General features: G+C 33.3%; 1 protein-coding gene across 8 annotated transcripts in view; it reads right to left on the reverse strand.

Moving 5' to 3' along the window:
• Positions 1–17,504, reverse strand: part of LOC111158526 (periostin) — a 34,112-nt gene extending 16,608 nt beyond the window's left edge. For all 8 annotated transcript variants that reach the window (XM_022520616.1, XM_022520612.1, XM_022520609.1 and 5 more), the window contains exons 1-12: positions 17,148–17,504; positions 15,741–15,839; positions 11,389–11,453; positions 9,507–9,664; positions 7,808–7,972; positions 6,770–6,916; positions 6,136–6,277; positions 4,779–4,991; positions 4,050–4,184; positions 2,432–2,580; positions 1,197–1,333; positions 21–151 (exon numbers count right to left, since the gene is read on the reverse strand). In XM_022520616.1, coding sequence (XP_022376324.1) covers positions 21–151; positions 1,197–1,333; positions 2,432–2,580; positions 4,050–4,184; positions 4,779–4,991; positions 6,136–6,277; positions 6,770–6,916; positions 7,808–7,972; positions 9,507–9,664; positions 11,389–11,453; positions 15,741–15,839; positions 17,148–17,266 — 1,660 coding nt within the window. In that variant the 5' untranslated portion in view covers positions 17,267–17,504. The remainder of the gene's footprint in view (positions 1–20; positions 152–1,196; positions 1,334–2,431; positions 2,581–4,049; positions 4,185–4,778; positions 4,992–6,135; positions 6,278–6,769; positions 6,917–7,807; positions 7,973–9,506; positions 9,665–11,388; positions 11,454–15,740; positions 15,840–17,147) is intronic.
• Positions 17,505–18,711: the final 1,207 nt, after the last annotated feature.

Raw genomic sequence — 18,711 nt, forward strand, 5'->3', positions numbered from 1 at the left:
TGGTATTCACTTCTACTTACGAATCAGAATTTCCTTTTCTTCATTTGTCATTCCCTTAAAGGCATCGTTGGTTGGAACGAATAAAGTCCAATCCCCAGGTTGTGTCAGGAGCTCTTTCAAGTCTGCAGCTTCAAGTAGGCTGAGGAAGACACTAAGCAGGAAAGACACATTTATTCTGTTAGATTTAGATTTAGGTATGCATGGAATAGAACAGAATCCATTTACGGTGGAAAGCATGAGAAATTTTCATGCATTTTTTTTTAAGATTTATTTACTTATTTGAGGAGGTGAGGGAGAGGCAGAGGAAGAGGGGGAGAGCGAGAATCCCAACCAGACTCTGTGCTCAGCATGGAGCCCAACACAGGGCTCCATCTCACGACCCTGAGATCATGACCCGAGTCAAAACCAAGAGTTGGAGACTTAACTGATTCTGCCACCCAGGCCCCCCTATTCATCCATTTTTATGTTTCAAATGCAATTTACCTGTTAAGAAAGTTTTATCATGGGGAAATTATTTAAATATGCATATGGTTTTTAAATCTCCTAAACTAAATTTTTATCTTACAAAACTTGACAAGGTCACACTTCATGACAAAATAGAAATTATGTTTTTCATTTAATATTCCACAAAATAGTCTTTGCTAGTATTTACTGTCATTTTTTCAAAAACTTAAATATAAAAAAAAATTGCAAGGAATAGGCCAATGTATTCGATTGTTTCCCTCACCAAATCATATTATGGTACATCAGGAAGCAAAATACTCTTAAGAATATATTTCAGGGGCGCCTGGGTGGCTCAGTGGGTTGAGGCCTCTGCTTTCGGCTCAGGTCATGATCCTAGAGTCCTGGGATCGAGCCCCGCATCTGGCTCTCTGCTCAGCAGAGAGCCTACTTCCCCCTCTCTCTCTCTGTCTGCCTCTCTGCCTACTTGTTATCTCTGTCTGTCAAATAAATAAATAAAATCTTTAAAAAAAAATGATTTAAAAAAAAAGAATATATTTCAGTTTTGAAAACATTTGCATGGACTTCTTATTCTAAATTCTATTTTCAGCAATACTGAATAATTGAATACCTTTTGGATACTAACTGTGACACAAAACTATATCAATAGTTCTCATGTTTTTGTTGTTTGTTGTTTTTTGTTTATTTTTTGTTTGTTTGTTTGTTTTTGGTGGGGGTGAATCCATTTGGCTTACCTAAAGCGCTTATCTTGTTTTAATTTTTCATGGAGGGATTTCTCTGCTGGTTTGATGATTTCTTGGAATATATGAATAGCACCATTTCTTCCTTGTTTGCTTCCTCTCACCATGCATGAATTTTCAATGCAGACAGCCTAGCAAAGAAGGGAAAGATACAACTGTCTATTTCCTTACTTGAAATGTCCTATGTGGAAGTATATGCAAAACTGAGCTAATGGATTGACTCTTTTAAGAAGTCTCCTTACCTCTCTGGCCAAAGGAAATAGCATCTCACTTCTTTTTTTAAGGTGTGGCATAAACTGACTTCACACTTCTTATTCAATCAGGTTATCTACTACTAGTTAACTACCCTATGTGTCAGACAGGTAGTTTCATCCATAAATAACAAAAATTACATAGAATTCCATGTCTGTATTTTTCATCATTCTTCTCCAGGTTTGAACCATTCTTCCACACCCTCTTTAAGAAACTTTCACTCTCTAACTCTTTAGGACCATCTTTAACCATAAAGTTCCCTGACTTCAGTACCTTTTGAGATCTTCACAGATATTTACTATATTTTCCTGACTATAAGGTTCTATCAATTATGTCACATTATTAATTTTGTTATAGTGTTTTTTGAACAAATATATGTATATGCAGCCCATTTCCTGCATCTTATAAAATGTGTGTCTTGGAATTGTGGAACCATCGTGAGCAGCTGCTATGTGTTGTATCAGGTAATGCTTGACTTCTGTAAAATCTCTGAGCTCTAGATGCATCAGTTGCCTGGACAGAAATTGAACGGTACCACTACTTGCATTGTAGTTTTCATAAGCAATATTTTCTAGAAATAGTTCCTCAGATAAAGTATGTTAGAACTATTTTCTAGAGTTCAGAGATCTTTAGATGTCTATAAAAAATTATTTTGTAAACTTACAGGAATCCATAAACCAAAAGCTTATTTTAGAGGAGTTTTATGATTTCTAGAATGGAAATAATTAATGTTTTAGAACAGATAATGAAACAAATGCAAATTATCTGAATTGTTAATACCCAGCACTTTTTGTCACCCTTCCTCACAGTCTTTTCATACATTACTCAGTTCCCGATCTTCCTATGAATATTTACTATTACTAAAACCACATTAATAAAATTCTGGACACATATGCTTTAATAATATTCTTAGTCAGGGAAATGTCATTTGACATTTAGGTCAATGTAGATATATTATCTTTTTCTGATTGACTTACTGTACGATAGACGAAGACTCTGAGCTGTTTGCCTCCAATGGTTTCAAGCTTTTGTCCATTGTAAAGCTCATTAAGGCCAACTTTTACCTTCAATATGTGATTTTGCAGAATTAATTTAAGAAGCCGCTGATCCATGCTCAGAGTGTCATCTATAAATAAATTCATGAAGAAAAAGGATTACTTAGAAAGCATTAAAATTCCTCCTGATAAGAAAAAATCATGAAAATGGATAATCCCTAATACTATGGATATTATAGATTCTGCACTCATAAAATATATGAGTCAACTGAATGCTCAAGGCTACAAATTCCATGCACTAATTAGAAACTCTGTGAGCTCTTTGATCAAATGACTGTAACATTCTTCTTCTTCTTTTTTTTTTTTTTTAAGATTTTACTTATTTATTTGACAGAGATACAGCGAGAGAGGGAACACATGCAGGGGGAGTGGGAGAGGGAGAAGCAGGCTTCCCATGGAGCAGGAAGCCCAATGTGGGGCTCGATCCCAGGATGCTGGGATCATAACCTGAGGCAAAGGCAGCTGTTTAACAACTGGGCCACCCAAGCACCCTGGCTGTAACATTATTCTAATTTTTATGAGAATTTGACATACACTGGTCACATGACACTACTGACAAATCATTTATAAATTCATCGTTACTTACGAAGAGAAAATCAAAACACAGTCACCATCCTAACAGTTATTACAAAGAGGAATAATAGCATTTCTAGGAATTTGAATTTTTATTAATAATTTTATACATTACAATTTAACATCTGGGAAAATGTTTTTAAAATAATACTTATTTTTTAATTACTAAATTTTGCTTTACAATTTAAATATGTCTTTGTGAAATCACTTTTCTAGAAAAAGTGGCAGGTTACACTAATATAAACATCATCCTTGAAGAGCAACTAGTAGATAAAGTACTTATAATAATAGTTTACATAGTAACATAGAAGTATATAATAAAATAGTCTCTTGTTTTTATTTATTTATAATTTGACACCTTATATCAAATGTTGAGATGAAAAATAAACTATTTATTCTTTTTTTTTTTTTTTTTTTACATTTTATTTCTTTATTTGAGAGAAGAGAGAGACAGTGAGAGAGAACATGAGCAAGGAGAAGGTCAGAGGGAGAAGCAGACTCCCCATGGAGCTGGGAGCCCGATGCGGGACTCGATCCCGGGACTCCAGGATCATGACCTGAGCCGAAGGCAGTCGCTTAACCAACTGAGCCACCCAGGCGCCCCTAAACTATTTATTCTTAAATATTATGTTGGTGTTAAATAAACAAATCAGATTAATTTTTCTTAAGATCTACTAATACATCGTTTGTGTGTATTGGAATTATGAATAGATTCATAGAATAACTGAATACCCTTTATCACAAACTTTTACTCCCTGTAGGCTATTATCTATTATAATGAAATCTTTTTAAATGAAGGACATTTTAATAGAGACGACATAGTACTAACAATGTGTAGCCAATAAAGAAATAATCACCACCTTGTAAAATGTCGGTTATTCCTTAATGCAAACAATCATGGTGAAGAAAAATGTGTGTGAGGGTTGGTGGGAGAGGGAGAGTAGGAATGACAGTGTCCAGTACATACCTGAAAATGCATTATTCACAGGTGCCAACAAAGTGTATTCCCCATCTGGCCGTAGAGCGGATGCCAAGCCTAACTGGGCCACGAGGTCTGTGAAAGTGGTTTGCTGATTTCCAGCCAGCTCAATAACTTGTTTGGCTGTAAAGTAAACCATCACCATCGCAACAATGTCATCTTTGTTACTATCATCATCATCCTGAAATTAGTAAATCAGTTCTTGGCTGTTCTCTATAAGCTATTTGCTGCCATGACAATGTGATAAGATATCCTGCCCTTCCCTAGTAAGAGTTCCAGATTCCTGTTTTGGGGGGTTGATAACCACAGAGAATTTTAAAAAAAGAAAATATTTTTCCAGCTTCTTAGTTTCATTTTCTTTAATTCTCTATGGCTCACGTCCCACCTTTCTCTGCTCTTGTGAGTGCCATAGCTCTTTCATTTATCCAAAGCTGACCATTTGGTTAGATAGATCTGTCCTTCCACTTTCAAGAAAAACTGTGGTACTGTGAAAGAGCCTTTATAAATATTAAGTGTTAGAAGCCGGGGAAAGCGGAAGTTCCGTGCTACCCAGGAGCCCGTGGCTACACAGGCTACCTAGTTAACTCAGTTCACTGTGCTGCATTTGTGCTTCACACGCCTTTCCTTATGCTACACATTCACTTTTCGTGCATTTAGTCATGTGGCATCATAACTGGTAAACAGTAGTAGGTGGAAGAATCCAAAACTGCTGCTCACCAGAATCAGGAATTAGGACCTGATCAATCAAATGGATGACACCATTATTTGTCACGATATCTTTTTTGTTCACCATTTTGATTCCATTTACTGTTATGCTGTCACCGTCACATCCTATCTCAATGGTGTTTCCTTCGAGAGTCTCAAAGACTGCTCCTCCCATGATAGCTTCAGAACACTGGAGGGTGTTCAAAAGGTGGTACTTCAAGAGAGCTGGAGGACAAATGAAAAGCAGCAAGTTTTGAGATCAAGGGAAATTGCACTTAACCCTTAAAGACATAGTTCACTGTGGACCTGAGAATTCCTAAGAAATATAATACATATAAGACCTAAGTATTAAAAGAAAAAAAAAGGCCTAAGTATTGACTGAAGGGTTTTAAATTGTTTAAGTTCTAGGAACGCTTTTTCAACACACTATATGAACGATTCAATAGAAATAGCTCAGCTCAGTAGGAAGTAAGAAGAGAAGATCAGTTGCATGAAATGATTTGTGTAGTGCTTAGAAAATGTGTTAGAGCAAGTTTCCACCCTCATAAGAAAGTAATTTCGGACATGAAAACAAGAAGAATGATCCCTGTATTTACTAGAGATACCTATTCTTAAACACACAAGCAGCATCTTGCATAAGCCACTCATAACAGAATAGCTGCATATGATTTATAAAGAGTTTAATAGAAGAGGAGGGTAGGACAAATAATTCTCTAAAGAAAACATCTGGAAAGTAGCCAAAATAAAGATGATTTCTTGGAAGATATCTGAAGGGATCTGTCCTTCAACCATATTGTCTCTATATCTGTATCATCAAAATTTCTCATTTTAAATTGGTTAAATGTTGGTTAAATGTTAGTTAAATGTACTCCTCACAACATAAAATCTATTTGAAAATAGATAGGGAGACTAGAATGAAGCCAAATTCTATGTATAAATAAATAATAGACCAAGAGAACCGTGTAATTTTCTCAACTTAATTATACATTTTAGCATAAATTTAGAATTAAAATCATTATGTAATACATGTACAATACTAAAATTTGATAATCTAATATTTCTTTTAAACCATGGCTAAATCCTTTTTAATGCCTGCTACTTATTTACTTGAAAGCAATAAAAAAGAATATGATCTTTAAGATATTATTTTAAAATTAATTATTAATTATTTAATTACTCTGCTGACTCTTTCAAAGGCTTTTTTTTTTTTTTTTAAGATTTTGCAGTCCACTTCAGAACACAAGTTTTTCTTTGCCTTTGCTTATCAAAGTTGATAATAGGAGCATGACTTAATCTTTTTTCTTTTTTTTTTAAATTTTCTTTTCTTGGAATTCTGGGAGGCTTCTCAGAGAGGAGAATATTTTAGTACCTTCAGAAGCCACTTTGTCTCCCATGATCCTTTCTAGGACACCTCGTGGAAGCTTCTCAAAAGCCTCATTGGTGGGAGCAAAAAGGGTGAAGTGACCATCTCTTCCCAGGAACTCCAGTATATCAGATGTGATAGCAGCTGCCTGAAACACAAATGTGCTTGTTAAGGGTTGTATGTTGCAGATCCAAAAGAAAATCACAACACACTTAACCTAGGCTGTCATGAGGGAGTTGATTTTGTAGAAAATTAGAGAAGTTTGCTCTTGTTAGATCTTTAAAACATGATTTGTTGGCACAACAAACTACATTCTTTCCAAGGTTCCTCAAACCTGTTTGTAAGAATGGGAATCCTGCCCATGTTTGTGTGACTCTAGCAATATCCAGCAGTATATATAACTGAGATGGACACATACTAAATACAGTGAATACACTATGGGCACATAACTAACTATTGGGTATTTATCATGTCCACACAAGTATTATTATGTCATATGGGATGATTTCTTCCCTGTAGAATAAAGCTCTTTTCATTTCAAGAAATATATTTGTTATATTTCTGCCAGATTTTTAAAATAACATTTCTATTGTTAGATTTCAGTGATGCAAGACAATCTGCTGTTATTTCTTGTACTTACCCTAAAAGATGAGAGGTCATCTTCTGCTTCAATGAAGTCTTGAATTGAGGTACCAATTTGTGTAAGGACACGGTCAATGACATGTACAACACCATTTGTTGCAATCTGGTTCCCATGGATGATTCGAGCGCAGTTAACAGTGACAACCTATAATTATTTGAGAAAATCAAAGTGCAGAAATTAGAGCCATCAATTGACCACTGAGACTGCAAGGCCATTATCTATCTTTCATTTCTACTAGTAAATGTAACATGAAGGAGCCAACATTCTAAATGTAAGTGTTGAGGATAAAGACATATATTGCTCTGTCTAAAAAGGAAACTAAGAGAAAACAGGACCAGTTGAGTTACACGTAACATATCTAGAAAATAAGGGAAAAAAGCATTTTTTTTTTCATTTGAGTTATTGCTTCCCCCCCCTTCTCTTCCTCTTATAGAGATAGTCATAAACTGTTTCAGCTGCAGGTCAGTGAATTACATGAAAAAGTTCATCAGTCCTAAAGTAAGTTTTGAAAGAGAGAAATAGTTATTGCACAAATATAATCAGTTCTATTCCAGTAATTTCCCAATTATTACCTCATCACTGACCCTTTTCATCCCTGGAAATTTGTTGGAAGAGCCCTATGACCCTGTTGGAAGTTTCCCGCAAGGACTCTACACACAGAAGAACCTAAATCAGTATAGTAGCTAGAGGGTGAATAAAGGAATATTCATTCTCTGGTATTCTTTGATAAATTCTTATTTACAATTTTTCTGTAGTTATCATTTTTCAAACACATCAACTACTAAAATTTCCCTTTTTTTAGGACATCTAAGTCTACTGTCGATGAACTGTGAACTTAATTTCCTCCTCACAACCACTCTCTATAGAAGTCAGCCACTGAATTAGAAATTTGCATGCTCTAAATGTGGGGGGAAAGCACAATATAGTGCTTACATTTACTAACATTTTACTATTTCTGTGAACATGATATAAAAGGTATAGACAAAATTAAAGGTGATATTACTCTGAAATGTACTTTTTATTCATGAAACTTACCCCATTAGGATAATGGTTAATGAAAAGCCCCAAATTGTTATACATTGAAGGAATAATCATGCCATTTTTTAAGTCCTTGGTCAACATTCTGTTATTAACCATATGGCTATGTAAAGCATTCAGTAATTCAACATTTACATTGCTCTCCAAGCCTCTCCGGATATCCTAGGAAAAATTGAAATGTTAGAAGTTTATTTTATTGCAGTTCATCATTAAAATACTTATAATTACACTATAGGTAAAATGAGGAAAGGCAGCTATTCAAGGCTTGGGGATAGGCATTAAAGAGTAGATAGGGTAGGAATAGTAGTGATTGTTTTAAGTCCAGTTGCTGACACAGGGCTGAATGTTGGGAGAGAAGATTTTACTCAGGTTGGTTAGCATATACTTTATGTTCTTAGATAACATTAAGAAGGAATTTTAGAAAAGTGTGTGGGACAATAATGTGGAAGACTTTAATGCCTGAGTAAACTGGCAACAAGGAGCCACTGAAGATTTTGTTGTATTGGAATAAAATTATTAGACTGGGCTTTGGGAAGGTTAATCTTGTGAAAATGTAGAGCAAAAATGAAGATATTAGTGAGGAGGATGAAACATGAGACATCGATGACTAACAATAGTTAAGAATTAGAGCAGGAGTAGAATGAATCACCACTTTCAAGTCTAAACACTTCAGATGGGTACTGCCAATTATGGGAAAAAAGGCAACTGAAAAGCAGCTGTTTGTGGGGAGAAAGAAAAGGGCACATGTTTTAGATAACTTTTTGTTTAAAGATGAAGTGGTGTATCTAAGGAAAAATATTAAGTGGTATATCCAAGGAGAAGTATTAAAATGGACATTAGAAATATTTTCCTGAGGTTCCAAGGAGAACAACTACAGAAACAGATTTCATGGTTATATGCACTGAAGTGATGGCCGAAGCCATTAGAAGGGTATATAAAGAGCAAAGTCTAATTCCCAGAAGAGACTTTAGTAAGACTCATTATTAAGTGAAGGAAGAAGAGGAGTCAGCAAAAAGACCCAGAAAGGTGGTTAAGAGATGAGGTCAATGGCAACTAACAGAGAGAGTTCTAGATAATTATCTAGAAGATCCTGCCTTACTAAATATTATTTGACTCTAGTCATAATTATCAATTTGCCTTCATATCTAGTAGAACGTAGGAATATATTTCTATACCAGTTTTACAGATTGGAAATTTAGTATATTACAAATTATGCACAAAAATTCTGAAAATCAAAAGCATTATTTATAATAACCATACATATTTATAAATGTCAATATCTGAGAAGCAAATATATTTACATATAATTAAAATAATTATTTATGTATTTATAATATGACTTATAATAAATTTTAAATTCCACTAGGCTTCTTAATTTACCTTTCTGTTGAATAGGTCATCTAAAATTCAATATGTTTCTTCCCAATCAAAAAGGAAAGAGGAAAGGAGTAAAATAGAATAATGATAAACACCAGTTCAGTCCACCCTTGGTTTGCCTTTTTTAAATTAGTCTATGAAACTACTGGGGAGGTATTCCATATACGGATATATTAAAATGCTTTCATCTTTATACTTAATATCATCATATATGTATAACAAAAAAGAGATATAAGATCTCTATTAATTTCCAAGTTAATAAATCAATTAAAATGAAATCACAATAAAAATAATTATATTAATAAAAATAATGAATTACAGAATCCAAGTTGTCCCAAGCCTCATTACTCGGTGCAAAGTAAGTGAATGATCCCTTTCCTTCAATCTCTTCCCTCAGTCTTGAGACATCAGAATAGCGCTGTGTTGTGGTGGCTCCCACGATGCCCAGAGTGCCATAAACATGGTCAATTGGCAAAACTGAAATAATGAAGACATGAAGAATTACTTAGAACAATATTTCAAGATTATTATTTCACAATCATTTAAACTTTTACTAAATTCCTCAATACATTTAACTGATGATTTTAGCAATAAAATTATATGAATTATCAATTTTACACAAAAGCTGTCTTTTAAGGGTTAAATAATAAAATAACATTGAAAACTATTATTTCATATATCCTTTGTGTTGAGGAAAAATGAATTAAATTATCCTGATTAACATTATGTATTACGTATTAGTGTATGTAGGTGTGACTCCTGCTATGTCAATAATAGTTGAACTGTAATTATCAGCAAATATTTCTGATTCACTGCAAAAAAAAAAGATGCTCCTCACTTCTCACTGAGGATGGCAAAGGTAATATTTTCTTCCATGTTGGCTTAAACTCCTAAATGGTGTAATATTGTTAGGTACTGGGTTATTAATTTTTATAGATTTGGGTTTTTAAAAGAAATATGTAGACCTACTTCTTTTCAGCATAATTTCAGGGAGAAAATAGATGGAAGTATCTAACGCTTCCAGAATATTTCTCCTGAACTTCAGAAAAAATATTAATATATGAATGTCAACCTGAAAACTGATGCAGCTGATTTATTCATTTTTTGACCCTATTTGAAAATTCATATGATTTGGATAATGTCATAGGAGAAATGGTTATTACATTTGTGAATATATAAAGACTAGGTGACAATTAATAAATTATAAAATCAAGACCCCCAAAGACCCCAAAAAGATGAGGAAAACGAGTCAAAATTAACAAATTCAAGATAACAGAGCTCAATGTTTGTCCTTATGCCCAAGCTGAAAAAATAAATCCTAGAGAAAGGCCTGACTTGATAGAAAGAACTGTAATTGATTGTAATTGGTCATAAATTCATTACAAGCTAATGATAAGACTTGGTTACCAATGACACAAACCAAAATTCAGGGGCCCCCAAAAGTGAAGTATTTGTCTTGATTTTAATATCTCGGCTGCTGGGACCCACAAAGAATGCAGACACCAGTTTAGAATCACATTCAGAAAGATTACTGGATTAGAGGATTTTTATGCATTGGTGTCCATAATGGTGAGGGCCTCAAAGTTTATGTTATATTAGAAGAACTGGGAACGATTAGCTCAGGGAAGAGAAATCTATTGAGAAAGAAAGGATAACCAATGGAAGTATGTGATGGTTGGTGTTAAATATCTGAATGGCTGTCATTTCAGAGAGGAACTAGATTAACTTTTTTTTTCTCTAGTTGGCAATTTTAGAAAACCAATTTTCAACATGAGGGTTGTTATAAAATCAGAGCTGTTCAGTTACAGAAAATTATGCCTTCCCAACTAGTCCACTCCACGTTTCTAGACAATGTCAAAGATGGATTTTGTAAAGAGGATTTTCATTTAATTTTTTCATTTGAATTTAAATTTATGATCAGGTTTGTGTTGTATGGCCCAACATTCACTGAATGAGCTGCATGTTTTAATACTTTGTCACCATGAAAAATTAATGATTAGCACAAAGATGGTGGCATATCTTAGTATTTATCATGGTGCTAAGTTTATCATGGTGCTAAAACACACACACACACACACACACACACACACACACACGCACACACACACATACACATTGGCTTATCTACAAGCTAAGCTACCTCAAGTCTTTTTCCTCACATAAGATAAGTTCCTCATTTATTTCAGTAATTGAAATTTTACCTGCTGGGCAACCTTTCATTCCTTCCATTCTCATGTAACCAGGGCAACATTCATATAACACAGTCCTGTATATCGGAAGAAAATTAGTATTAAAATGGGGAACTACATAAAATTCATTTCCATATAATCTTAGCAAAAATATACCACTTATTGCCATGATTTATGAGACTCTTGAATTGGTTTTTCCCCCCTGATTTCAAGTTTGTTTATATTAGTTTGATTTCTCTATATAGTTTCATGACATTGTAGAAAGTTCCAGGATCTTAATGCAGATGAATGAGGTTCCCAGTTCTGTCCTTGGTAGATGTATGACCTTGAGCAAGTAATTTGACAAATTTGAGTCTCAGTTTCTCCAGCTTTTTAAAATGGATGTAGTAGCTATGATAGCTACTCACAGGCTAGTTGTGAGTATCAAATAAAATTATGCTTTGGAAATCATTTTGTGAACTATAAATAGAAATGTTTATTAGTATAAGTTATGAGAAACTAGAAACATCAGTAAATACATTAACCCAAAACAATCAATAAAAGCTATTCCACTGCTAACTAAAATAATATTTTAGGTTTGAATTGCCAGTAGAATTATTAATTTGATCATATTAAATATAATCTTTAAAATCTTCTACAAAAATATTCAAGAAAATGCTATTTTTTCCAAGTTAACAAAGTATAGTAAGTTTTATATAGGCATAATTAAGGCAACAAACCAGAAAATTCAGCAAAGATATATCTGAAATAAGTTTGTATTACTCTGTTTTGTTGGAAAATAGTAACCTCAAATCATCTACATAATTGCTTTTATTTCTTACTTTATTAAAAATATAATCCTAATCTTCATTTTATCAAAGTCCATTTGACATTTTCTGGACTCCTCAAAATCTAGCATCGTATTTTTAATTAAAATTTTACATAATGCTCTGTTTCCTCTCAATAGAAATATGAAGGTGAATGTACAAAATAAAAATTGTAAATGGGGAATATTATAAGTAAAGAGGAAATACAGACCATTTTATAATTTTTAATTGATTAATCCCATGTCATGCAGTTTAATTACTTACAGACTGATTATCTTATAATTTAGTAACTAAACATGTATTAAGTAGTTCAGATATTATTTATTTCTTTTTTTTTCTAGTTATGATAATCATATTCAAAAAGATGAATGAATGAGAGAATTTGGATATATTTAAGGAAAAAATCACCATAAGAAATACTTTTTCTTAGTATGATAAAAATGACAACAAAAGCAAGTTTGTAAAAAGTAGAATTATTAATGATATACGAAACGGTCTTCTATAGTTTGTAAATAAACTTTTCAAATTAAAGCCAGGTCTATTAATTGATTATCCATGGTTTATGGTCTTGTTTGTGACCTTATGTTCCCATTTCTTTATTTTCTTGATGTCAATTTAAAAAGTAGAATGTAACATTATTTATGCATATACATGTATGCAGTGAAAAATGAAAGATGAATGAGAAAAAAATTTCTGGCATGGAAACTGACTCAAAGATATTTGATAGATTTAAAAAATGGACAAAATTAAGTGGGAAATGCCAATTTCAAATTGTTCATCAATTTTAAAATAATTTCAAGAATAGCTGTTATTAGAAACATATGGAAACTATATGGGGGTCTTATAATGGCCCTGAAACAATTTATTTACTTAGATCCTCATATAAATAAATTTGAATAATTGGATGCAAAAGGATTGATTCAGAATTTCTTACATGTTAGCTTTAGCATATATTGTAAACAATTTAAAAAATGAGATACATATTTAGTGGTCCAGTATTGACAGTACTGACTTGAAGTAAAGAGTGACTAGAAGAGGAAATTGTTAATGTAACAAAAATTTCTGTAACACATGCTAATATGACCCAAGGATTAGCCTTAATGTAGACAATTAGTGCAACAGATGGAATAAAATCCAAAACAATCAGCTGCAATTTCAGCTGATATTTGAACAACATGGTTATCTGAGTTGATATTTGAAAAACAAATTGTAGGTTTATTCAGGAGAACATTTATTCTATACAAAACTTAAATTTCCCACATGTTTAGTAGGACAAAACAAGAGTAAAGAAAAATCATTACTATGTACATCTCTGAAAGTGGAAAATTTATCTTCATTTTCTGATTAGCTATCTAAAATCTCGTGAAAATACCAGCTGAAAGGAGTCTACAAAATACTGTATTATTCGGCCAATATATATTGTAGGAACTATCTTAAACTTGGGAAATTCGTGTTTATCATTAGGCCTGCCCAATTACTTCCTTCAAATCTGCAAAGCAACTGTTCAACCAAAAGACAAACATTTCTGTCAACTGATACAAAAAGTCCTAAAGACGTCTATGGAAAAACAGGCATTCCTGTTGTCAAGGTTATTGATTTATTTGATTATTCAAAACTAATATCTAGCATTTACATTTATTTCAGAGCACAGATGTAAATGTGTTTGTGAAAACGAAGCTACTTGGGAGAAATAAGCTAATATAATTTAACAAAGGAGACACTGTTATGTTTCTGGTAAAAAGCCAGCCTTCAAAGCAGGATTTTTTTTTTTAATGGATAACAAGAAAGAATGTTGGCATAACCTTTGTACAAGCCTTGGCATCTCTAATATACTTAGATGGTTAAAATGAGATTATATCATACTTTCCTAACTTCCAGGAAGGATATAATAAAGATATCCCCTGAATAAATTCAGAGAGCAGGTCCTTATGTAGTTGGTGTGCATTCCAAATATGCCTCATGGTAACCATGAATATGAAGAACAAAGGGAAGAGAATCCAGAGCCTTGGAGTTCCCAGCTGAGGTCCAGCTTGCATCACGGGCAAGATCACTGCAACCACTGACTTACATTGTAATTGTGTGAATGACTCATGAGTCTAGCAGATGTCTGCAAACTAACAAGAATAAAGTCTAGGCCAAAAAGTATCATCAGTTGAAACTCTAGTAAGCAAATGAACAGGAACAGACAGCAAAGTTCTGTGGCGTCCTAGATCTAGTGACCACGGAGAAGTAGAGTCCAGCTAAGGTTATATGCATTGAATACATGATTTTTATCTGGAAATAAAGATAATCTTATGCATTTTAGAGAGGCATTTGGTCACAGTTCCTTTTCCCACCCACACATATCCATTTGTTTAAGTACTTTAAATTTAAGGACAATTGATATTGTGAGTTACTTAGCAATTTCACATTCATCAAATCATTCTACCATCCTCCCCAAAACTCTGTAACTATAAAATCCACATTTCACAGGTAAAGAAATGAAAGCTCCAAGAAGTTAAGTGATGCTGTGTTTAGTATTTGTACCAGCATTTTTAAGTTAGGAATAAGTTTTTAATAATCCCCCAATCCTTCCACCTATTTAGGGTAATGAAGTTTAATGATGATGTAGTAAGCAGATTCTCATTCAGATATTTGTTTCTCAAGTCCTCTTTTGTTGAAAGTGGAGTCCAAATCAATGGGAAGCACTGCTTTTTTAACCAGCAATGGTATCTCTAATTTTTCTAATACAGTAACTTACTCTATGACTCAGATCTTTCACTTTAAAATGAAGAACTTGGACCACATGAGTAATTCTCAACTTTTATTTGCCCACGATTGTAATTTCCTACCAACACTTATTGATTGATTAAACCAATACACATTTCTTACAAGTAATGAAAATATTTTCTGATTTTAAGTTAATCAGTGAAATACATATCTAAATAAAGAGTAATTGTCTTTCTGGCTACTGAAATAGTATATGTAATGACAAGTTTTACACCTGTTGGGCCCCTGTGGATCTGGTAGTTTGGGATGAAGTAACTGGATTAAATGAAGAGATGAAGCTTAAATTCTTTCCAAATTCAAGCTTTGATGAAAATTTTGAGGTAAACTGGAGTATTTCAGATAATTTCCAAATAGATGTAGGTGAACATTAATTAGCGCTTCAAAAATCCTGATATTTGAGATCAATTTGTTCTTCTGGCTCTTTTTTTTTTTTTAATAAAATGAGGAAACTGAGGTAACCATTTTTATAAAATGAAGCATAGAGATTAAGTGTCTTGTCCAAAAAAGGGCCATACCAAGGGTAGAAATGCCATGGTATCACACTGATTCTATACATCACCATGTGATTTTTTTCCTTTGGACCTCCATGACACATAAATTCAGGGCTCATGAGAGGTCCACTAGCAGAGGTAGAAATACAGAGAGAATTTCTTTATTCACGTTTATGATCCAGTTTTTGTTTTAAAGCTTGCAACTTGGGAGAATTTTTTCAAGTAAAATGGTGTATATGTCCAAGGACAGAAATAGACATCTCTGGGACTGGTGCATTAGGGAAAAGATGAGACTTACGTTTTCTTTCCACAGATGGCACCTTGGTACCAATTCCTACAAGTGCTGAAGTATTTCTTTTTGGTGCCTAAAATCTGTTGAAGGGCGCAGACATTTGGGCTAGAATACAGGGAAGAGAAGAAAGTTAATGTCCTAATGACAATGACTTTTTCATATCTTCATGTCAGATGGTTCAGAAAAAAATTAGCATGTGGACTCAATTTTGAAACATGTGATTCTAGTCTTACACAAATCTACTTCTTCATCCAAGCATACTGATTCATCAGAAAAACTAAAGTCTATGGGAGAGAAAAATAGAGAGGAAATTATATATCCAAACACCAGTGTTTCAAAATTTAATCTAGTAGGAATATTCAAGCAGCATTAAGTTCAACTTAATTTTGCTTTCATTCATATTACTTTTATAGTAAGCCAATCTAACTGACCCTTTTTAAACCAAACATGCTCATTTTGGTCTCTAATCTGGAACAACGGACTCTGGAACAATGAGGAACCAAGAGAGGAAAAGACAGTTTTTACTAGGTCCAAAGACAAAATATGCTGTAATTTTCTAGGTATGCAATCACAGAAGAAATGAGTGCTACAATTAACTGAATAATATGGCTGCACAAAGGAAAATCTATTTCTTTGAGTGGAAATAGTAGATCAGAACATCCTCTGCCAGAATTTTAAGAGTCTTTCTCTCTTAAAGAGATAGGAAGTCTTATTTGCACTGTAAAGCAAAGGAACTTTTGAGCAATGTGAAAATTCCTCTGAGACATTAGAAGAAATGCCAAGATCCATTTAAAAAAAATCATAAATGGTTGGTTAAATTACTAAATTATTCCTATTAACTTTAAAAATGCTAAGTTGTAGTTAAATTTATTCCAAGAAATATGTTTGCAAATTTTGCAGAATGCAGAATTTAAAAGCATTCTTAAATGCTTTAAAATAGTCAAAGAACTAGTTACATTAATCATTTTTAAATTTTCATACATAACTTAAATGAAAATTTCCTTAACAGCATGTGAAATATTTCAAAGCTGTTCACATAATGAAAGCCCTAGTCATATATTTTTATTTTGGAAATCTCATTTCAGGTTTTCGGAAGGAAATAAAAATACAAATAAATATAATAATAAAGAAATGCCTGTTAAATGTAGTCAATTAGGTTAAAATTATATAATGCTACAAAAAAGCAATTACATGCAAATTATTTTGACAGTAATTTTTAAAGTTTAAAATTTAAACTATAAACATCTATAAATCGCAGAATACTCCTTTTTTTTCCTTTTTCATACTACTTTTTAATAAGTAGAAAGAAAAAAAGACCTCAGTGTATTTAAGGAACTTTAAAGATACTTACACATATAACAAGCTAAGTAAAAAAAAAAAGAAAACATTTATAAAACCTAACCACTGACTTACCCCTGATCCCGGCCCCTGATTCGGCTATGAGCCAAAATCTTGTCATAATGGCCATTGGCGTTTGCAGGGTTAACAACAACCAGCAAGAGGAGAGAAAATATAGGTAAGAAGGGAATCATCTTTTGTCTCTCCGCTGCAGTTAGTCCACGAAGAGAACTGGCAGTGGGCTTTGGAGAGCTCAGAGTTTATATACATGTCAGAGTCTGTGGGAGGGAGCACTGAATAACCTGGGAATCTGAGCTCTCTCCAAAAAACATCAGCAACTTCAAGTTGGAAGCTAGTGTCCACTTTTCCTAGTGATGTTTACTGAACACATTGAGCCTCTTTTATATTTCATTCTGAAGAAGATATTTATTTTTATTGTTAAATTATTTATATTCCCCTTTAATAACTGACTCTTTGCCTGTTCCTATTATAGTTTTATTCCTTTGCACTTTGGAGGGGTTTATGGAAAATGGTTTTGTTTGGGTTTGAAGGACTATTCTGCAATCCATCCCTTACAGAATATATGTTCCTGTGCTCAATGAGATCATGGTTTGATCTTATCACATCACTCACATTTAGTTCACCTCAGAACTGAAGGGTTATTATTTTTCACCAGAAAGCAAATGTAGATGTAAGTTCAATAATCATAAGGCAGTAGTGGCTCTTGATTAAAAACAGATGTTGGATACATTTAAAACTTGTACAAAATATGAAATAACTCTGATTGCTGATGAAAAATACAGGAGAGACCACATGTTCCTTGCAATACTACTAAACAAGGGAGATATTTCCATTTCACTTCTCTTTTCAAATATCAAGGAATGGATAGAGTTAACATAAATCTAATTCTGCCAAGTTTTTCTAACTCTTGAAATGAAGCAGAAAAGAAAACCATTTGTGCTTTATTGTTTTTTCATTACACGCTTCACATGATGATGAACTTGTCTAGGCAGCACATCTGATAACCACTGGACAAAAGTAGCCCCTATTGGAAACAAGTATTACTAATCTAGCTGTAATAGATTAAAGACATATTAAGAAACAAGAGCATTGCCAGAAATCTTCCTCTGATTTTTATCAAGAATAACTGAAGTCTTTTAATGTTACACCATGAGATTCTAATCCAAGGGAATATGCGCTCTTACCCCTTCACACATGGTATGTCAAACGTTCAAAACACCGGATTAAAAAAATCCAAATGTCAGATGTCAACCATAAGCTGAACCGAAACCTGCAATGAATCTTCTTGAATACATAAATTGCACACTATCTTAAAGTAAAAGTGTAATTCCAATATGTCTTGTTGCAAAGTGTTCCTTCCATCATGGCACATTGGTATTGTTGCTCCACTGGCAATATAAAGAAATTTGATACTGCCTCACCATGTTTTCCAATTGCAAAGTCTTTTAGGGGAGGCTGGATGGGCCCGAGGTGATTCCAGGTATCAAGAGAGTTACATCAAACTTGGCTATAGAATTTTGCTTTGAGGCACCAAAATAATTCCGCAACTGGCAGCTAGTTTATTAAGAAAGCATACAATTAGACAACATTCTGAAATATGATTCAGAGGCCTGCTTTC

This window comes from Enhydra lutris, unplaced genomic scaffold (genome assembly GCF_002288905.1).
Source record: "Enhydra lutris kenyoni isolate GAN:26980312 unplaced genomic scaffold, ASM228890v2 scaffoldscaffold60, whole genome shotgun sequence".
In the NCBI taxonomy this organism is placed as follows: domain Eukaryota; kingdom Metazoa; phylum Chordata; class Mammalia; order Carnivora; family Mustelidae; genus Enhydra; species Enhydra lutris.